This window comes from Gorilla gorilla, chromosome 1, assembly GCF_029281585.2.
Source record: "Gorilla gorilla gorilla isolate KB3781 chromosome 1, NHGRI_mGorGor1-v2.1_pri, whole genome shotgun sequence".
NCBI classification, from domain to species: Eukaryota; Metazoa; Chordata; class Mammalia; order Primates; family Hominidae; genus Gorilla; species Gorilla gorilla.
In genome coordinates this window covers 219,410,103-219,429,074 of record NC_073224.2, presented here as the reverse complement: position 1 = coordinate 219,429,074, position 18,972 = coordinate 219,410,103, and the positions used below count along the sequence as shown (strand labels likewise).

Here is an 18,972-nt window from a genome sequence, read left to right as displayed (position 1 = left end):
TGCACTTTCCCTTGTCCTTGCATGAGCTGCAGAAACATTATTATTATTATTATTATTATTATTATTATTATTAAAGATGGTGTTTCACTCTTGTTGCCCAAGCTGGAGTGCAATGGCATGACCTCGGCTGACTGCAACCTCTGCCTCCTGGGTTCAAGTGATTCTCCTGCCTCAGCCTCCCCAGTAGCTGGGATTACAGGCACCTGCCGCCACGCCTGGCCAATTTTTTGTATTTTTAGTAGAGATGGGGTTTCACCATGTTGGCCAGGCTGGTCTCGATCTCCTGACCTCAGGTGTTCCACCCGCCTCAGCCTCCCAAAGTGCTGGGATTACAGGCGTGAGCCACCGTGCCTGGCAGATACATTATTATTAATGGCCATCAAATATTGCAAGTTTCTGGACTACAATTGACTTAGTCATTCCTCTGTTTGGGATTTTTTTTTTCCCGAATTTTCAGTATTCTATACCATCAATAGCATAGTGGTGAACAAATCTTCACAGAAGAAAACCATGGCCTCCTACAGTTTCCCCTCCCGAGAACATGCCCACCCCATCACCACCACATAAGGCTGGCCCCAGCTCCCTACTAGGCCTTGAAAGCAACAAGTCCTGGCCCCCTACTCTTCACTGGCCCCCAGACGGGATCGGAACTCTGAGGCAACTCCCACTGTGGACCAGATATCTCTCAAATGCATCCAGGCCTGCTCAGGCAAGACCATGTGGGCATCGCCCCTGTCCCACCAGCCACCTGGCACTGCACCTCATTTCTTCCAGCCTCAGGTTCTTCCCTTTAAAATGAAAACACCAATTCAAACCCTACCTACCTTAAATGATGAGTTTTCTGTGAGGCTCAGATGACACCATTGCACAAAAAAGGCTTTTGAAACTGGAAAAGAGCTCTATTTATGCTAGACTTTGTTATTATCATAACATTAATTCACTAACATTCCCTGAGGAGCTGCTGTGTGCCAGGCATTTGTGCAAATCCCTGGGGATATGGAGACCAAGGAGGAAGCTCCAGTACCTGCCCTAGAGGGAGCATGGTCTGACGGAGGAGGCTCGATCAGCAATGACACATGGGCCTTGGACAGAAGGAAGCATCGGCACTGGAGGAGCCTAAGTGAGGGAGCTCATTCAGTTCAGGTGGAAGGGTGTCAGGGAAGGCTTCCTGGAGACGGTGACATCTCAGCTTAAACCTGGAGGATTTAGCTAAATGGAAAGGGTAAGAGGCTAAAAGAAGAGCATGTGCCAAAGTGCAGAGGCATAACAAGTATGGAACTCTGGAAACAACACAGTGGCCAGGGCATTGAAGCGGGCTTATGGAGAAGTGGAGGAAGATGAGGCTTGCGGTGTAGACCGCACGCCATCTGCTCTTTTACCTGCCAGTGAACCCCAGAACTGTTTAGAGAATGGGAAAGGTGCTGCACAACCCATCCCCAGAAAAACAGCATCCCCGGGCACGCCTGTGGGTGACAGGGCAGCATGGCCCACTGTAGAGCCTAAGGGCGGGGCAGCATAAAGGGAAGGGACCCACCGAGACAGTCAGGACCCTGCTTCATAGAGCAGGGCAGAGCAGTCATTAGAGACCTTCCCCTTCCTTCTGCGCCCCTGATATTAGAGGAAGGCTCCCCCTTCCTCTAATATCAACTCCACAGCAGCGCCTCCCCAAGGACTGCTCCAAAGGTCAGACTTGAGGATGGAGCCCCAGGAGGCTCAGGGAAAGAATCTGCTATTTACTGAGCACCTACTAGGTGCTGGGTAATAGATCATTTTACCACCTTTCCAGCACTCCTCTGAGGCCTTGATTCGTGGCCCCATTTCACAGATGAGGGTCAGAGAAGTAAAGGAATCGTGCGCTGAGCATTCAGGTTAACGTAGCCATCAGAGAGACCAGGCTGAATCACTGGTCTGCAGCTTCCCCGTTGGTGCCCTTGAACGAAATTACCGCTTCTCTAGACCTCAGTGGGGTAACAATAGTGCTGCTGCTTCTGCGGGCTGCTATGGGGCTTCACCGAGTTGGGGACTCAGAGCATGACGCATGCGCATTCGGACCACACAGCAGCTGCAACGATAGACCACGCCCACCTCTCCCATGTGCCCTGCAGAGTCCCACTTTCCTGAGGTCAAGACGAGGATTGAGTTAAATCTGAAATCTCTCCGCATTCATCCAGGGAGTGGACCAGTCCAGTCCGAGGCGCTAGTCACGTTGTTGTGCCGTCTTAACTCCCCAGTTTGGTCGCTTCAAAATGCTAATGCTTTCCACCTCAGCTAGGATTGCAGGGAAACCCAGGGCCCGCCCACCCCCCGCCCTCTGACCATCTCAGAAATGCCCACACACACATCAGCTTCTCTCTGCCAGTGATAGGAACACAGCCAGGCTCCAGTGGACCAAAGAAACTCTCCAGGAGCTTTCCCAAGACCTCCTCCCGAAAGCAAGGGGAGACGGCCCTGCTGCAGGACTCCAGTCAAGACCCTCAAACTTTCTGTGCCCCAGTTTCTTCACAACTCCAGGAGATTGGTGGGCCCACTGAAGTCCATGGAGGGTTTATTTATTTCCTTCTTGACAAATATTTATTTAGACACTGTTCTAGAGAGAGTAGCAGACAAGGCATTGCCCTCAGGAAGCTTCTGGCCTTTTGTGCCTGTTTCCCTGCCTGTTAAATGGAGATTATAATAGTGCCTACCTCATACAGTTGTTGTGAAGATTAAATAAATTAATATGTATAAGAGCTTAGTGCAGCGCTGGGCGTGGTGGCTCACACCTGTGACCCCAGCACTTGTGGGAGGTCATGGCAAGAGGACTGATTGAGTCCAGGAGTTGGAGACCAGGCTGGGCAACATAGTGAGACCCCCATCTCTACATAAAAATTTTAAAAATTGACTAGGTGTGGTGGTGTGCACCTGTAGTCCCAGCTACCTGGGAGGCTGAAGTGGAAAGATGGCTTGAGCCTAGGAAGTTGAGGCTACAGTGAACTGTGATCACGCCAGTACACTCCAGCCTGGACAACACAGCGAGACCGTGTCGCTCAAAACAAAAAATAAAAACAAACAAAAAAAAAAGAGCTTAGTGCAGGGCCTGGCACTTCATAAGTGCCCACAGAGACTTGGTAGTAGTGTAGTAGTAGCATTCCTCAGTGGGCTATAAGGACTAGATGAGATAATACACATAAAGAATTTAGGGTTGTAACTGGCACACAGTACTCATGAAATATATGGCAGTGATTTCCTTAAATGCTGTTAGCTGTTACATCAGCCCATTTTAGAGAGAAGGGAACTGAGGCATGAGAACTTAAGTGACTTGCCCTAAATCTCACTTTAAAGGCTCTTAAGCAGGCTCTAAACTAGTATTTCCTAACCTCAGCACATTGCTGTTTGAGGCCGAATCATTCTTTGCAGTGGGGCTGTCCTGTGCACTCTAGGATGTTTAGCAGTATCCCTGGCCTCCACCCACCAGATGCCAGTAGCACTAGCCCTCTCCCCAGCATTTTGACAACCAAAAATGTCTCCAGACATTGCCAAAGTCCCCTGGGGGGCCAAATCAGCCCCAGCTGAGAAGCACTGCTCTAAACTGACCTTTGAGCTCATATATGAAAAACCTCCTGATCTAGCCCTAACCTCCTTTCCCCCAGTCCCAACACCACCACAAATGCCTTGTTCCAACCAGCCCCTAAAGGACTGCCCTTTCTCAAGCAAACCCCAAACTTACCAACATCTGTCCCTCCGCTCAAGAGTGCCCTTGCCACCCCATCCCCTTCTCCAAGGCCCCGCTGAAATCCCACCCACTCATTAAATGGTCTCCTCACCCCCCAGAACACGTTGTTTGTCTGTGCCCAGCCCTCATCATGATGGGCATTTCATTTTATATCGCATCTGATCATGAGCATATTCATGCTTCCCTGTTCCCTGTCCCTCATACCCACCCCCAACTCCAGGGGAGGGGCTGTGCCTGACTCACCCCTGTGTCCCCGGCACCCTGCATGGGGCCAGGCACACAGGCTGGGTCCTCACTCTGTGCAGATGGTTGTCATAGATGAGACTGGTGCCCAAGCAGCCTCTTGGATGCTGGTGAAGGACCCCCAGGTTAGAAGGCAATGTGGCATGGAATTTAGGAGTGGTTAAGAGTTCAGAGTGGGGGCCAGGCGTGGTGGCTCACGCCTGTAATCCTAGCACTTTGGGAGGCCAAGGCGGGCGGATCACCTGAGGTCAGGAGTTCGAGACCAGCCTTGCCAACATGGTGAAATCCCCGTCTCTACTAAAAATACAAAAAATTAGTCGGGCATGGTGGCAGTCGCCTGTAATCCCAGCTACTCGGGAGGCTGAGGCAGGAGAATCTCTTGAAGTCGTGAGGCGGAGGTTGCAGTGAGCCAAGATCGTGCCATTGCGCTCCAGCCTGGGGCACAAGAGCGAGACTTCATCTCAAAAAAAAAAAAAAGAGTTCAGAGTGGAAGCCAGACTCAGACTCAGTTTCCACTCCTGGCTCCTTCCTGACTGAGGACAGGTTACTCAGAACCTCTGGGCCTCGGTTTCTTTGTATGTGAAATGGGCATGATATATAGTTGTAACTGGCACACACCATAAACGTGATTCCTAGGGCTGCTGTGAGAATTAAATAAGAAAATGTACACGGAACACTTAGCACTGTGGCACATGACAAGAAGGCTATTAAGAAAATTTAAATAATGGAAAAAATTAAAATACCTATAGTGATAACTGCGCACTCATACAATGCCTTGGTGGCAGAGGTCATTCCCCCACATTACCTTGGGGGGTTTGATCAGCAGTTCTGGAAGCACCTAGGGCAGGAATCACCACCCCAGGGTCACAGATGAGACTGCTGAGGTTCCCAGAGGACCCAAGCAGGGCTGCAGGTGCCCTGGCTCCCAACTCAGTCAGTGCTCTCTGGTTCCGGAAAAGAATTCTGGGTGAAAGCGGGAGGGGGTGGGAAGCTCCTTCCCCCCAGGTACCCCTGAGGTCTAACTCTGGAACTCCTTGGATAATGAGAAAAGGGGGGCTTCGGAACCCAGGATGTGGGTTCCACATCCTGCGGGGGCAGGGAGGCCGCGCGGGAGGCCGCCAGACGCAGTAAATAATTCACACAGATGAACTGGAGATAAGGGCGGCTTCGTGGAGGATCAAGTTCAGGTCGGAGGAGGCTCAGACGGCTGGGGGGACTTGTGGTCTCCCCGGTCTGAGAGGGGAAAATTCGTGGGAGTCTAGCTTCCAGGAAAACACAGTCCCCAGGTGCCGGCTTGGTGCCACTCCCTGCCATTGGCGGGAGGGAGCTCCCCGGAACTGCCCCGCGGGGCAACAGGCCTGGCCAGCCGCCTCCGCCCAGCCGTCCCCATGGCAACCGGCTGGCCTGGTCCAGGGTTCACGGACAACCGGATCCTCGGTCTCCCCTCCCCCACGGGAGGCTGGGTGTCTTAGACTCCCAACTCTGTTCTCTGGGAGCTTCCAGCTGCAGGAACCTACAGAATCATCCTGTCTGACCCCCTCGTTTTATGGGAGTAGTTGAGACCACGGACTCTGGGGACCTGCCCGTCCTAGTTGCAAGCCCCGCTCCACCATTTCCTGCTGTGGGATCCTAGGCAGGGGACTTGGCCACCCTGTGCCTCGGTGTTCATTATCTGTAAAATGGGGATGATAATAATAGTGACTGTCTTATAGGGTTGTGAAAATTGAATGGACTAAATGCAAAGAGGGCAGAGTGGTTACTGGTCTGTAGCCAGCACTGAGGAAGCATTATTTTCCATGTTGGGAAGGTGACGGTCACACAGCATGCTATTAGCAGATTTGGGATTGGAATGCAGCTGCCAATTCTTCCTAAAACACCCAGGGTGGCCACATTGGGATTCCCCAAGGGTTACCTGTGCTTCCTGCGGCCCCACCCAACCCCCGTCTCTAACCTCTTGACAGTCACAGTCATTGAATTGTCTTTGACCAGGCAGTAAGGTCCCTGAACCAGAAAAGGTCTTGCTCTAGCCAGCCCGGTCTCCCCAGTACCAAGCACAAACCCGTTTCCTGCACCTCCGCTTTCCACCCCGTACCTGGCAGAGGACTTGTTGAATGAATATAGATTTAATTAATTAATTAGTTCATCTCCTCTACCCAAACACCCTCCCAGAGCAAGCTCCTGAAGCCCCTGGCCACCCAGCTCTCTCTCTTACAGGACACCCCTTACGCTGACCACTTCCTGCCATCAGCCCCCACCCCACCCCACTGCCGTCACCATGCTGTTCACAGTTCCCATGGCACATTGCCTGGGTCCTCCTCCTCCCTTCAGCCTGCCCTCCCTCACTTCCCTCCCCGCTTAGTGACCCTTTGTCCTCAAAATGGCTGTTTTGGGGTCAAGGACCCTCCTCCAGGTCCAGAGGTGTACATTTCCCCTGGGTTAAGGAAAAACCCTCCAATGTGAGAGGCAACAAAGTAAACCATCCTCATCCCCCATCCTGGGGGAGACAGATGGGGGCCTGGTACTGCCACGATGGGTGTAGGGCTGATCCAGCGGCTTTCTGGGACTCTCAATCCCACTAGGGAGGTGGCAGGGGCTTTTGGACGCAGAATCTCTGCCCTTAGGGGCCACCCCACAAGCTCCAGCCCAGCTGCCAGGTTTCCTCGGATACGGCCCAGTCGCCTCTGATTTATTTTTGCATATGGTTTGGGAGAATCTCTGTTGCTGGAATAACGACAACCTTTTTTTCTCTCTCTCTCTTTTCCTTCCCTCCAATAGGCAGACTTTATAAACCAGAGCAGCTGCCTGAAGGTTTCCAAGAAAAAAATTCTGCACAGTTTCTAACCAGGGTGACAGTTCCCCTCCACAGGAAGTTACTTTTATTAATTTTTTTATCTCTTCTTTTGTAAGACTATCTACTGGTCATCAGGCAGCACCTGTGGGCATTTTCTTATTTCCCCCCACTGCTCCCGTTTGCCTGGAATTCATTATTAAATCTAACTCATAGTGGCCTTGCCCAACACAGGGGCGAAGTTCGAACTACTGAAAAATGGGTCACTCAAATCGCCTGTGCAGAAGAATCCCAAATAATTTATGGAGATACTCCTCCTTCAAGGCGGTGAAACATAAATCCCTGTCCCTGAAGTGTGGGCTGTGCATAATGATTTCCTTCTATGGAGTACAGTATGGAAAGCAGGGGGAAAGAGTAATCTTGCAGGAGAGAAACCTGACAAGCACTAGCTCAGCCAGATGGCCAAGGTCAACATCAGCAGGGATCAGTCGTGTCTATAGCGTGGACACTTGATATGATGTGATGGAAACAGCACATCACCCCCCAAACCCATAACCACAGTTGAACCATGAGAAAAACAGCAGACAGACCGCACCTGAGGGACAGTCTACAAAGTACCTGACCAACAGTCCATCAAAAACAAGGAAAGTCTGAGAAACTACCACAGCCAAGAGCAGCCTAGGGAAATAAGATGGCTGCATACAATGTGAGAGACCCTGTGGAACAGAGAAAGGATGGTGGGTGAAAACTAATAAAATCCAAATAAACTACAGAGTTTAGTTAACAATAACATACCAGTGTTGTGGAAAATGTACCGCAGCAATGTCAGGTGTTAACAATAGGAGAAACTGGGTTGGGGTATATGGCAGTTCTGTACTATCTGCAAAACTTTTCTGTAAGTCTAAAACTATTCTAAAAGTTTACATTTTAAACAGCGAGTCATCTGTCTGGGCTTTAGGTAATCCTCAAAACCTAGCTATCTTTGATTCCCCTTTTTTGCCATTTATGAAGGATTTGAGCTTCTGATGTGGGGGGTATCCAAGCCCCTAGATCCCAACCTCATTTCCATAGGAAGAATCATCATTTTCAAGCTCAGGAAAAACACCCATTTTATTCACCATGGTATACCCAGATAGCCTAGCACAGTATCAGGCACATAGTAGGTGCTAAATTGATATTTGTCCGATGAAAGAAACTTGAGGAGGTCTTCCTGAAGGAAGTGATCCAAGCAGAAAGCCAAGATCTTCCCGTCCCAGGGCAAGAAGTAAGTACCTCTTAGTCTCCATCCAGAGAAGGAAGACTTCTGGCAATCTGGTTAGAAGCGGGTAGAGACTCCTCTTGACTCTGCCTTTGGAAGGCAAGCATGTGGATTTACTTAGGATTGTATTTATTAGGACATTTTGGGAGCTGATGGAGATCATGAGAGGCAGGCTGATCCCCCCAAACCACTCCCCACCTCCTCACCCAAGACCCCACCCTTCAAACCCCCAAGATGCCTCCACTGACCCTCAGGGCAACTGCCAAAACTATACACAAAGAAGCTTCATGCAACAAAAACGTTTGGCTAGATCTTAAAAGTGCATTTCCTGGCACATGGTAGTCACTTCATATATGTTAATATTGATGGATGCCATTTATTATGCACCAGGCCCTGTGCAGGGAGAAGGGAGGAGTTTCCATCTAATGATGTGTGAGAATTGTCATTATCCCTATTTTATAGAAGACAAAACAGAGGCCCAAAGAACTTGAGAAATGCCCAAATCACAGCTAGAAAGTATAGGAGATTTCAAATCCAAGACATCTGTGTCCCAAACCCATGTACCAGCCACCCTAATGTCTGACCCCTCCCTCTAGGCCAGAACTTCCCACCAGGCCCCCAGATCCTGGGAGTCCCCTCCCTGCTCTCTGCAGAGGCACCCCTTACTCATCCCTTCATCTGTCGCCTCCAGACAGCAGTGATTTTCAACTCTCTCTCTTTTAAAACTTAATTTGCCAATTTCCCCCTTAGAGGTGCTTTTTGATATTCCTTCAGGCTGTCAGCCTGGACAGGCCACGGAAGCAGAATCCAGGGAGATGGATGCTTATTACAACCATTCAATTAATTAAGTTTGAATAATGCAGCGCTGGCATGCTCCCATCGATCCGTGGAGGCCTATAGACCTCCCCCACCTTGGACTTTTAATAGCCTTTTCCATATTTATTGCTACCTAACCGGACACTTCAAACATATCCTGCACTTGGTATAATTTGATATCTGCCCGGTCCCCAAAGTGCCCTCTCAACAAATGTTTACCTGATGCTATAGTGTATTTAAAAGATTTATATTCCTCTTTGCTGAATGGAGTCCTTCGGAAAGGAGGACTATGTCTTCCCAAGCAGAGGATCCGGCATTCGCTGGCGGGCTGGCCTCCAGCAGGAATGTTTTAATACATCACTTATTAAAATGGACCTGGAGCCTTGGCCGAGGGCTCCCACACTCCCTGCTTCCCAACAGAGGACAGCCTTAGGCCTTAGCTGACCACTTCCAAGCCCTGCCCCCCTTCTAAACCCTTACACAATGACTATCAGAGCCGACAGGGCCTCAAACCAACAAACCAACAAAGGACCTTTAAGGCTGAAGGACAGTGACTGCAGCTGGGACTGAGCCTGGTCCTGGGGTCAGATGACCCTGCATCCCCCTCCTGAAGCATGGACCCTGGGTTTCAGTCCTGTCTCAGTGACTTACTAGCTGAGTCACCTTATACAAGTTACTTCACCCTTCTGAGCCCCGGTTTCTCCTGTACAATCAGGATAATCATAGTGCCTATTTCACAGGGTTTTGTGAGCCTGGTATACAGTAAGAGCTCAATTAATGCAGAGGCTGTGCGATCCTTTTGGCCTCTCTGGGGCCTCGATTTCCTTACCTACTGAAGAGAGCGACTCATGGGTTTCTAGGGGTGCTGGGATGATTGCATAGGAAAACAGAAGAGAAAACACCTTGTAATTACACAGTGCTTTGATCACGTCAGTGGCAATTACTCCTGGGTGTGGACACAAATCGTGTCTTCCGAAAGGATCTTTTCACATGGCTTCTGCCCCTCGGCAGATTGATGCCTTGTCCCCCTCAGCCTATCAGCGGGAATGCCAGGGGATGGCTGAGCTCCATGGTGCCCATCAGCTCCCAGGTGCTGGGAGTCCCTGGGTAAGCAGGGAGGAGAGCAGGTTCTGGAGGAGGGTCAGGTGCCTGGGAAAATCAATCTGGCATTCCCACTCCTGTTGGCCCCGCCAGCCCCAGCTTGTTCACCATTCCCAATAATAACTGCTTGCATGGAGAGCTCTCCGCTGGGACCTCCTGAGCCCTTGGGCCTCCACTGCCTGGGAAGGAGGTTGAGACATCACCACCTCTGGGCCCTCTGGAGCCCCTCTTCTTCCTGCCCGCCCCCCTCCCCTAGCCTCTTACCTGATGTCTGAGTCACACTTAGGCTCCTGTCACTGTGAGCTGTGTTGTGACGCCTGGCTGACAGCTTTACCACAAACACATTAAAAGCTCCCAGCACTTCTGGGTGTGTAATAGCCCAGGAGAAAAAAAAAAAAAACTCTCCCAGTCTTTCTTCAGCCAAAATCCTCCTCCCAAACCCTCCTCCCCCAGGGGCCTGCTCCACAACCTTTGACTGCCCCAAGCCTAACAAGGGGCTAAGATTTGTCTTCCTAGAAAGGCTTGCCTTTCTAACTGATGATTAGAGAAAGGCTGATAAGTGCAGGTGCCTGAGACCTCTCAGGCCGTGCACCCCCAGGAGCAGCGCATCCCTTGACCTGTGAGCCCCGGAAGGTGAAGATGAAGACAGAATGCAACTCATCTGCAGCCCCACCTCTGAGGACAGGGGGTCCCCTGGCAAAGTATGAAATGTGCATAGAGTGGCCTGATACTGAGTGTTCCCGTGTGCTGGCACTGTGTTCATCCTCCTAATAACCCTATGAGGCAGGGGCTGAGTTATCCTCACTTTACAGATTAGGAAATTGAGGCACTTGCTCAAGTCTAAAGACCTAGGAAGTCGGGTAGCTGGGACTTGCATCCAATCTGCCAGCCTGCAAAGTCACTCTTAACAAGACTGCCTTCCCTGCACAGTATCCCTCTTTCTCCCCTCACCCCACCAGAGATGGCAGAAACCTCAGGGATGCAGTGAGAGCTCAACCTGCAAATCCAAAATGGAATAAATTCACCTTAGGGGGATGGCCTTGCCAGTCCAGTCCACCTTTCCTCTCATCTGAGCCCACCCATAGGGGACCCCAACATTGCCTTTTTGCCTCGCAGACCAAAGCCACCATCCCTCCTTCCTGTCTGCAGCCAGCCCACAAACAGCAAGTCATGCCCCCCCACCCCACCCCCCAGCCAAAGCAGAGAAAAGAGGAGTGAGACACAGGAACAATTCTTTTATTGTACATTGGAGAAATAGCCCTGTGTGCTGGTTCAAGGTGCAACATACAGAATATTGAATTAAGAAAAGAGGGAACGGGGAAGGGAAGGGAAACCTCTTGAGGTCCAAAGTTGCAAACAAAAAATGGTAAAAGATTTCCTCACGCAAGAGGCATTTTTGCAAATACCATGCAAAACAGGCAGCTGGTGTGCCTTAAGAGAATCCCTATAAATAACAGAAAAGACACTCCAAGCATTCCTGTACGTGGACTCAGAGCACAGAGAAAAGAAACTAAAATGCCTTTTGGCATTTCAAGATATTTGGCACTCTTGTGATTACATTTTTTTACAGTCCATTAAAGAGAATAAACTGACATAATATTAGAGAAATAAACAGGCTGCTCACACAACAGACTGCAAGGGGAAGTTAGAAAAAGCTCAAGCATTTTTTTCTTTGTTTTTCGTGTGTGTGTGTGTGTGTGTGTGTGTGTATGTGTGTGTGTGTGTGTGTGTGTGTTTTCTGACATAAAAAATGTGTCCATTTGCATTAACTTGGGCAAATAGCTTGCAGCAACAAAGAAACACAAGCTTTACAACTCATTTTAAAATAAAATCTTTTCTATGTATCATTCCTTAGAAAAGTTCTCTTCTTGTTTTAAACACATTCCTGATAACTTCTAAAGATGACCAAAATAAAACAGAATATCTACAGAGATCATTTTCTGAATTTTTTGTACATCCAAGGATAACAACATAAAAAAAATAAAACTGGACAGCATTTCACATCCAAGTGCACAGAACCATTTTTGCAAGATTAAATAATGTAAACATTGGGAACAGCCAAATCAGCGAAGAATGCCAACACCTCAAAACACCTGGTGTTGCCGCTTCATTAAGTGGTTCAAAATCCAGATCTATAATTGCGCAATATTCACCGTATATAAAAAGAAATGGATATTAATTTTGACAAATAGCTGCAACTGAGACTTCTTTTTATTTCTTTATAAGTGTATATAGTGAATTTTTATTATTTTTAAAATTTTATTTATTTTTTTATTTTTATTTTTGCAGAGGAGCCCAGAGCCTTCTCCTCCTCCTCCTCCTCACGCCTCATCTGTCTCCCGGCCTGATACCAGATACAGGTTGTTGATTTCATCGTGGGTAGCAAGCTAGTAATAAATTTCAAAGTGCTTTCTCTTTTCATGCTTTTTGCCAATAACTGTTACCGCCGTTCTTATTCTCTCCCTTAACTCATTGTCTTTGGGGGAGTTAGACACCAGGAGGTGCCTTGTCGGTCATATTTTTCAGCACGTCATCAATCCTATCATCTTCAATAACAACTGCAAAAAAGGGGGGGAAAAGAGAGGTGAGCGCGCTTGGGCCTAGCCAGAGGTCTCTGACATTTCCCGTTATGCCCAGAGTGGGAGGTCGGGAGAGGAGAGGGCGAGGGAGCAGGGCTCACTGCGCGGTGAAACAGCTCCATCCTCCTCCGTCCCTGCCAGGGGTCCCTTCCCTGCTTTCCTCTGAACCACCCACCACCCTCTATCCTCCAGCCTGCGTCCCAGCTCCATTCTGAGAAAAGGAAACAGAGGCCGCCAACCCAGCCGCTCCTGCTGCAGCCAGGGCGCGCACTGGCCGCGTCCTCCCCGCACCACGCGCACTAATTTAGACAGAAATGTCTGGAGCTGTGATAGGAGAGGGAGCCAAAGTCTTTGGGTCTCGGGACCCCAGGTAAGTCCCGAGCGCAGCTCCGGTGGGCAAGGCTAAGTGCGGAGATGAGCGGAACCAGGAGGGGACGCCAAAACCGGTTCCCACGACGCGCAGCGGGTGGGGGTTAGGGCCTGGCCTGGGCGGGCGCCCCCTCCTGCGCGCCCTCTCCCAGCCGCTGGCCGACTGACTCGGCCGCCCCGCGCTCCCCGCTGCCGCAGAGGTCAGAGCCTCCCTTCGCTGCCTGCCAGGGACACATGCCGTAACCTCCGCCTCTCTTACCGTCTCGACTTAGCCTCGCCTTTCTCAGTCCCTCCATCAGTCCCTCGGCGCGACGGCCGGCCGCCGATCGAGGTCTCTGTCTCTCCCTGTCTAAGGTGTCGGTCGCCCTTATTGTTTCGGCGGCTTCTGCGTCCTCCCCATACGCGCGTCCTCGGCTCTGTCTCTCCCGCTTCAGCTCCCCTCTCGGGAGCTTTGTCTCGGTCTCTGCCACCCTCGGTCTCCCGCGTACCCCCTCCCCTCCATCCCTGCGTCTCAGTCTCTCTCTGCAGCCGTCGGTCCCCCTCATTGTCCCCGCGTCTCTGGAGCTCCTCTCGGAGCCTCTCTGCGTCTCCGCCTCTCTGGGGCTTTTCCAGCTCTCGCGCGGATCGCCCAGGCCTGGCAAACCCCCTCCCAAGCCAAGTAACAATGAAAAGCCCGTGCGACCCGAACACCCTAGCCTTCCCCGCAAGAATGGGATCCTCCCCACGCAGGTCCCCACGCCGTCCCCTGGGGGGCCCTGGGACCCCCTCCCCACAGGGTTGTGGAGCGAGTGCAGCTGTGACTACACTGCGCAAAAGGCGGGGGTGGGGGGCGCAAATCAAAAAGCAAACTTTGCCGCGGGTGGAGACCCCCAGCTGCTGCTAGAAGCCGCCACGCCCCCGGGGTGACCCAGCCGGGGATCCGGCTTAGGGGGACGCGTTCCTGCGACCCGCTTCAGCCGGACCCGCAGTGCGGGATCCCCCAATTCTGCAAGAAGGGATTCCGTCGGGTCTGAACGGGCTCCAGCGGGTGGGAGACCTCCGCAACCCTTGTTCAGGCCGCGGCGCGGGAAAAAGGGGGTGTCAGACAAGGGGGCCGCGAACTCACCCCGCTTGCTCCGGCCGATCTGGCCCAGCTTGGGCGGCCGCTTGTTCTGCCCGGCGCCGAAGAAGTTGTTGGTGTCCTGCAGGCGGCAGGAGAAGATCTGGCCCACGTCGCCGCCGTCGCCGTAGGGGCTCAGCTTCTCGTCGCCGTAGGGCAGCACCTCCGACATGGTCGCGTCCGGGGGCTCCGCCGCGGCGCCTCCTCCGCCCGCGTCCCCGCCCGCGGCGGACAGGGTCAGCGGCGCTGGGGCCGGGGGCGGCCGGCCGGGGACGGCCCGCGGGCTGCTGCGGCGGTGGCGCCGGCGAGAGGCCGGGGGACCCCGCTAGGGCAAGAGCGCGGCACTCGCGCGAGCGGCCCGGAGAGCGCCCGCGGCTGCGCTGCGCTGCGCTCCGGCTCCGCGCGCGAGTGGCTGCTGCTCCGCCAGAGGCGAGCAGGACTCACATCCTCGGCGCGCTGGGGCTCTGGGCGGGGGCCGGGCCGGGCGGGGCCGCGAGCCGGGAGGGAGGAGACGTCCCTGCGAGCCCGGAGGGCGCGGGACCGAGGAGGGCGCACCCCGGGAGCCGGGCGGGCCGGTCCTGCGGCGAGTGCGGGCGGCGGCGCCGGTTCGGGGAGGCAGACTGGGAGCTGCGAGCGGCGGGGCTGCGAGGGGCGGAGGGGGAGGGGAGGGAGAGAGGAGGGAGGGCACCGGGGAGGAAACCCGGAGGGAGGGTGGGGGAGAGAAACCGAGAGGGAGACGGGGCTGAAAAACAGGGACTGAAAGACAGGGAGGCAGGGGAGACGGTGGAAGGAGACAGAGGAGAGGGGGAGAGGAAGGAGAGGAGGAGAAAGAAGAAAAGGTGGGGGGGGGAACGAGCTAGAACGGAGAGACAGGGGAAAGATGAGAGGAGGAGGGAAAGGATCGGGAGGGAGAGGAAGAGGGTCGGAGAGGGAAGGAAGGGAGAAAGACAGAGGGGGGAGAGGGAGGCAGGGATAGAGGAGGCAGCGAGCTGCGAGGAGAAATGCCGGCCGCGGCGCCGAGGCGAGGCGCGGGGAGGAGGGCGGGAGGAGGGCGGGAGGAGGCGGGGAGGAGGGGACCCGCGGGCCTCGGGGAGAGATCCCTGCGAGCGGAGCGACGTCACGGGGCCGCGCCGGCCGGCCCGGGCCGCCGCTAGCTTCCTGCCCCCGCCCCCAGCCCCCGCCGTCCCGCTCACGGGTGTTTACGGGGCCCGGAGCTGGTGCGCGCCCGCCCCGCAGCCGGCTCTGCCTCCCGAGGGGACCTCGGGGGGAGTGGGGGTTCCGGGAGCTGGAGAGGGAGCGGACAGACGACGCACACGCGGGGAAGGGCGGAAGCATGCTGACCTCTCTGGGGGGCAGATGCTGCGGGGCAAAGATCGGAGGGCTCCAGGGCGACCCGCGGACACAGCCTCCCCCGCCATCTGCAAACCGGGGAGCCCTTCCTCCCCACCACACTTGCTCCCCAATTCAGACCCTGAGGGCCCAGCCACTGGGGCCTCACACTCTCCTCCCGCCCCGGCTCAGTCCGACCTGGAAGGCCTCACTCCCCCCCGCGCCCCCGCCCAACTGCGCTGGACTCCGGCTCCCGCAGGGCCTCCAGGAGGGGGAGGGGGAGAGGGAAGGGGCAGCCCCGCCTCCCGCAGGAGAAGGGAGCGCCTCATTACGCCGGGCTCGCCCGGGATGCCTGGCTCCCGGCGTCCGCTGCCTCCGCTGGGGACGTCCCGGGTCTGCCGCCCTCTGCCCTCGGGGGCCTCCCTTCCAGCAACAGCCGTGCGCCCTGTGGAGAGACTATGGCCTCTGAGATGAGGAGCGGGCTCCTGGATGCCGGGAGGGAGACTAGGGCAGCCCCAGAGGCCTGGGAGGCGCATCTGCCAAGCAGATGGTAACTCCGAGGGGGCAAGGTGCATGAGGAGCGCTCATTATCCTCGCCGGAACCAACAGCACCTGCCCTCCGCTGGAGACCGTCTTTGCTTAGTAGAGTCGGCCTGACCACAGGGAGGGGCAACCACCCCAAGGTCATGCCAGCTGCTGGAGGCAGGGCTAGGAAACACATCCAGGTGGCCCAGGTGAGTCTCACCTGGCTCATCCTGCTGCCCTGCAAGGGGTCCCATCAACAGTGAAAGGAGCTCTCCCCTCCTATCTAGAACTCTGGCGGGTGGGAGCTGGAGGCAGAAGGGGAAGGTTTTTTCCTGGTATAACATCTGGTGGAGGGGGGAGTCAGTCCAGCCCCCTCTCCAAACGGTGTAAAAGGATTGGCTGGCCTCGGGAAGCCAGATTCCATGGGGGGAGGAGGAAGGGAGCAGAGAAAAGGGAGACTGAAGCCATGTGGCAGGTGGAATAAGCATGTCCCTTGGATTTAGGTCTGGGTTTGAATCCCAACCCCGTGGTTTGCTGACTGTGTGACCCTGGGTGGGTCATCTCTCCTCTCTGAGCTTCCGTGGTCTCAGCTGTCAACTGGGTATATGGCTAGCCACTACCTGTGTACCCTGCAGGACAGTTATGAAAACAAAAATAAAATCAGGCTCTGATGCCTGGCTGAGAGTGGATGTGCAATAGACATTTGAGAGATGACTTAATGAGTGAGAAAGAACAGTAGCACTTCATTTGTTTCCATTGCAGGACCACATGAGCTGGGAGAATCCTTAGAGATGAGCTGGGCCTATCCCTCATTTCCATATGGGGAAACAGAAGTCCAGAGGGCCAGGGGCTAGCCCCAAATCCCACAGCTTATCGATGGCAGAAGCCTCAGGTCCCCAGACTGACCTTGTTCCTCTCCACAAGCCACCTGGCTCATTCATTAGGACTTTCCCGAGTGCCTGCTTTGAGGTTAGCGCCAAGGCCAAGTGCTAAGAGAGAAAACAAGAGCGTAACAAGCAGGATGATAAAGTTCCAAGAAGCGCTGACATTTGTCTCCTTTCTTATTTTCCCCCAACGCATTTTCACATCTATTATTGACCTTGCTTCTCAAAATAAATACCTTTTGAGGTAGAAAGAGGAGACGTTGCATCCCTGTTTAACTGACATAGCAGAAAGAGGATAAGTGACTTGCCCAAGGTCACAGCCTAGTGATAGAGCCAGGAGAAGCCACTGTGGCCAGCCCTGATTCCATAGGGGACTCCCTGCAGTGGTGACAGCATACAGGGCTGGGACCACCCCATTCATCTCATATCCGCCTGGCTCCTTCCTTGCTGCTGAGAAGCACAAAGCAATTTACACGCTGAGCACCTACGACAGTCCCACTGCACAGAAGGTAAGCAGAAAGACCCAGCGAGGGCTGACTAATCCCTGCACACACAGCAAGTGAGAGCAAGAAGAGAAGTCCAATTTCCACCCCGTCTGTTTTTATGTTTACCTTGCCTTGTTCCAAATAAGGTTAAAGGTGACAGCATCTCATGTTCCCAACTCAGTACCCACCCCCTTCAGGAAGCACACGCGCCTCCCAGCACATGGTGCTTGACAGCTTGAAAAGCATCTCCATGACTATTCGCTCATTAATCGCTAAGCTTCGGAAGTGGAGGGGACTGGGACTGTCAGGCCCATTTCACAGACAAGGTGCCTGAAGGTGGGGTGATGTCCCCAGGGTCACACAGAAGTTCTGCAAGGGCAATTGCGAATCAGTATGGCTTTCCTCCACCTCCATTCCTCCCACTTGTCTTTATCACAAAGGCCTCACTCAGTCCTCCGTTCCTTCCAGCATTTGGTGGGGGCATCTCTTCATCTTGAAGTCAACACATGTGCTGGGACTCCATTCCTGCCTGTTTACGCTCATTCCCCAAAGCCAAGAGGCTGGCTCTGAACCAGAGGCCCAGAGCTGTGTTGAAGAGGCCAGACCCAGGTGAAGGAACCTAATAAGGCAGGAATGAAGGCTTCCCTCCCCACCTCCCCACAAGGAAGCCTGGCAGTACATGGTCTGGGGCAGTAGTCTAGGATGAAGAGTCAAGTTCAAAGCCCTGGTTGGGCGTGGTGGCTCACACCTATAATCCCAGTACTTTGGGAGGCTGAGGCAGTCGGATTGCTTGAGTGTAGGAGTTCGAGACCAGCCTGGGCAATATAGTGAGACCCTCATCGCTACAAAAAATTTAAAAAGGAATCGGGCATGGTGGGGCACACTTGTGATCCCAGCTACTCGGGAGGCTGATCAGGGAGGATTGTTTGAGCCAGGGAAATTGAAGCTGCAGTGAGCCATGATTGCACCACTGCATTCCAGCATGGACAACAGAGCGAGACGCCATCTCAAAAAAAAAAGTTCAAAGCCCTGCTCGGTCATTTCCTAGGTCTGTGATCCTTTCACTCTCTGTGCCTAAGTCTTTTCATCTGTCATATTGGCATAAGAATCATTATTACTTGGTGGTTTATTGCGGGGAGGAGATCATACACACACCACGCCTAGCACAGAGTCAGTCCTCAATAAAAGTGGTTGTTATTATTTGCTATAGGCTTTCTTTGTGGCTTTGAAAAAGCTGCCTCTGACTCTACATCATCCAGTGGGAAACCGGGAGAAGATCACATCTTTTCAGCGGCAAAACCAGTTTTCCCAAATCCAAAGTAGATAAAACCTGCTTGAAGCAAAGGTGGGGGTCCCAGGGCCTTACTCCAGCTTCCCCCTGAAACTTCATCTGAAACTCCTTCACCAAACCCCAGGACTCTAGAAATAAGAACCACAGGACCAGGCCATCTCCATGGACCCTTTCAGCACAGACATTCCAGGATCAAAAATATGTATTTGATAGCCCAGACTGCACTAAGCCCCACACTCAAGCTGGTGGGATAAGAAAGGGGAAGGTCAGCCCCAGCAGGGCCCAGCACAGAAGGGAGGCTCAGCACACATCAGTTTCCCCTTGATCTCGTCTCCTCCCTCCAATCCAGATGGGGAAACTGAGGCACAGGCAGCGGCATCAGACAGTGATGGCAAGACGGACAGTGATGGCAAGACGTAGAGAAGAACGTGGCTGTGGGACAGCTCAGCTCAGGCCTCTGTGCCTGCCTTCTGGGCTCCGTTCCTTCACCTGG

The 18,972-nt window shown here is 53.4% G+C and overlaps 1 protein-coding gene and 1 long non-coding RNA gene across 3 annotated transcripts; one reads left to right on the top strand and one right to left on the bottom strand.

Moving 5' to 3' along the window:
• Positions 1-5,013: 5,013 nt before the first annotated feature.
• Positions 5,014-7,533, top strand: LOC115930856 (uncharacterized). Its single transcript, XR_004067456.3, has 2 exons — positions 5,014-5,142; positions 6,731-7,533. It is a non-coding gene; the product is annotated as an uncharacterized lncRNA (long non-coding RNA).
• A 3,600-nt stretch (positions 7,534-11,133) lies between these two features.
• Positions 11,134-14,153, bottom strand: CAMK2N1 (calcium/calmodulin dependent protein kinase II inhibitor 1). Of its 2 annotated transcripts, none has more exons than XM_019012036.4 (2): positions 13,972-14,153; positions 11,134-12,476 (listed from the first exon to the last, which is right to left on the bottom strand). In XM_019012036.4, exons 1-2 carry the CDS (start codon positions 14,135-14,137, stop codon positions 12,406-12,408), a joined length of 237 nt encoding a protein of 78 aa, XP_018867581.1. In that variant the 5' UTR covers positions 14,138-14,153; the 3' UTR covers positions 11,134-12,405. The 2 variants fall into 2 exon arrangements, with proteins under 2 accessions (XP_018867581.1, XP_018867575.1); XM_019012030.4 differs by lacking the exon at positions 13,972-14,153 and adding an exon at positions 13,126-13,929.
• Positions 14,154-18,972: the final 4,819 nt, after the last annotated feature.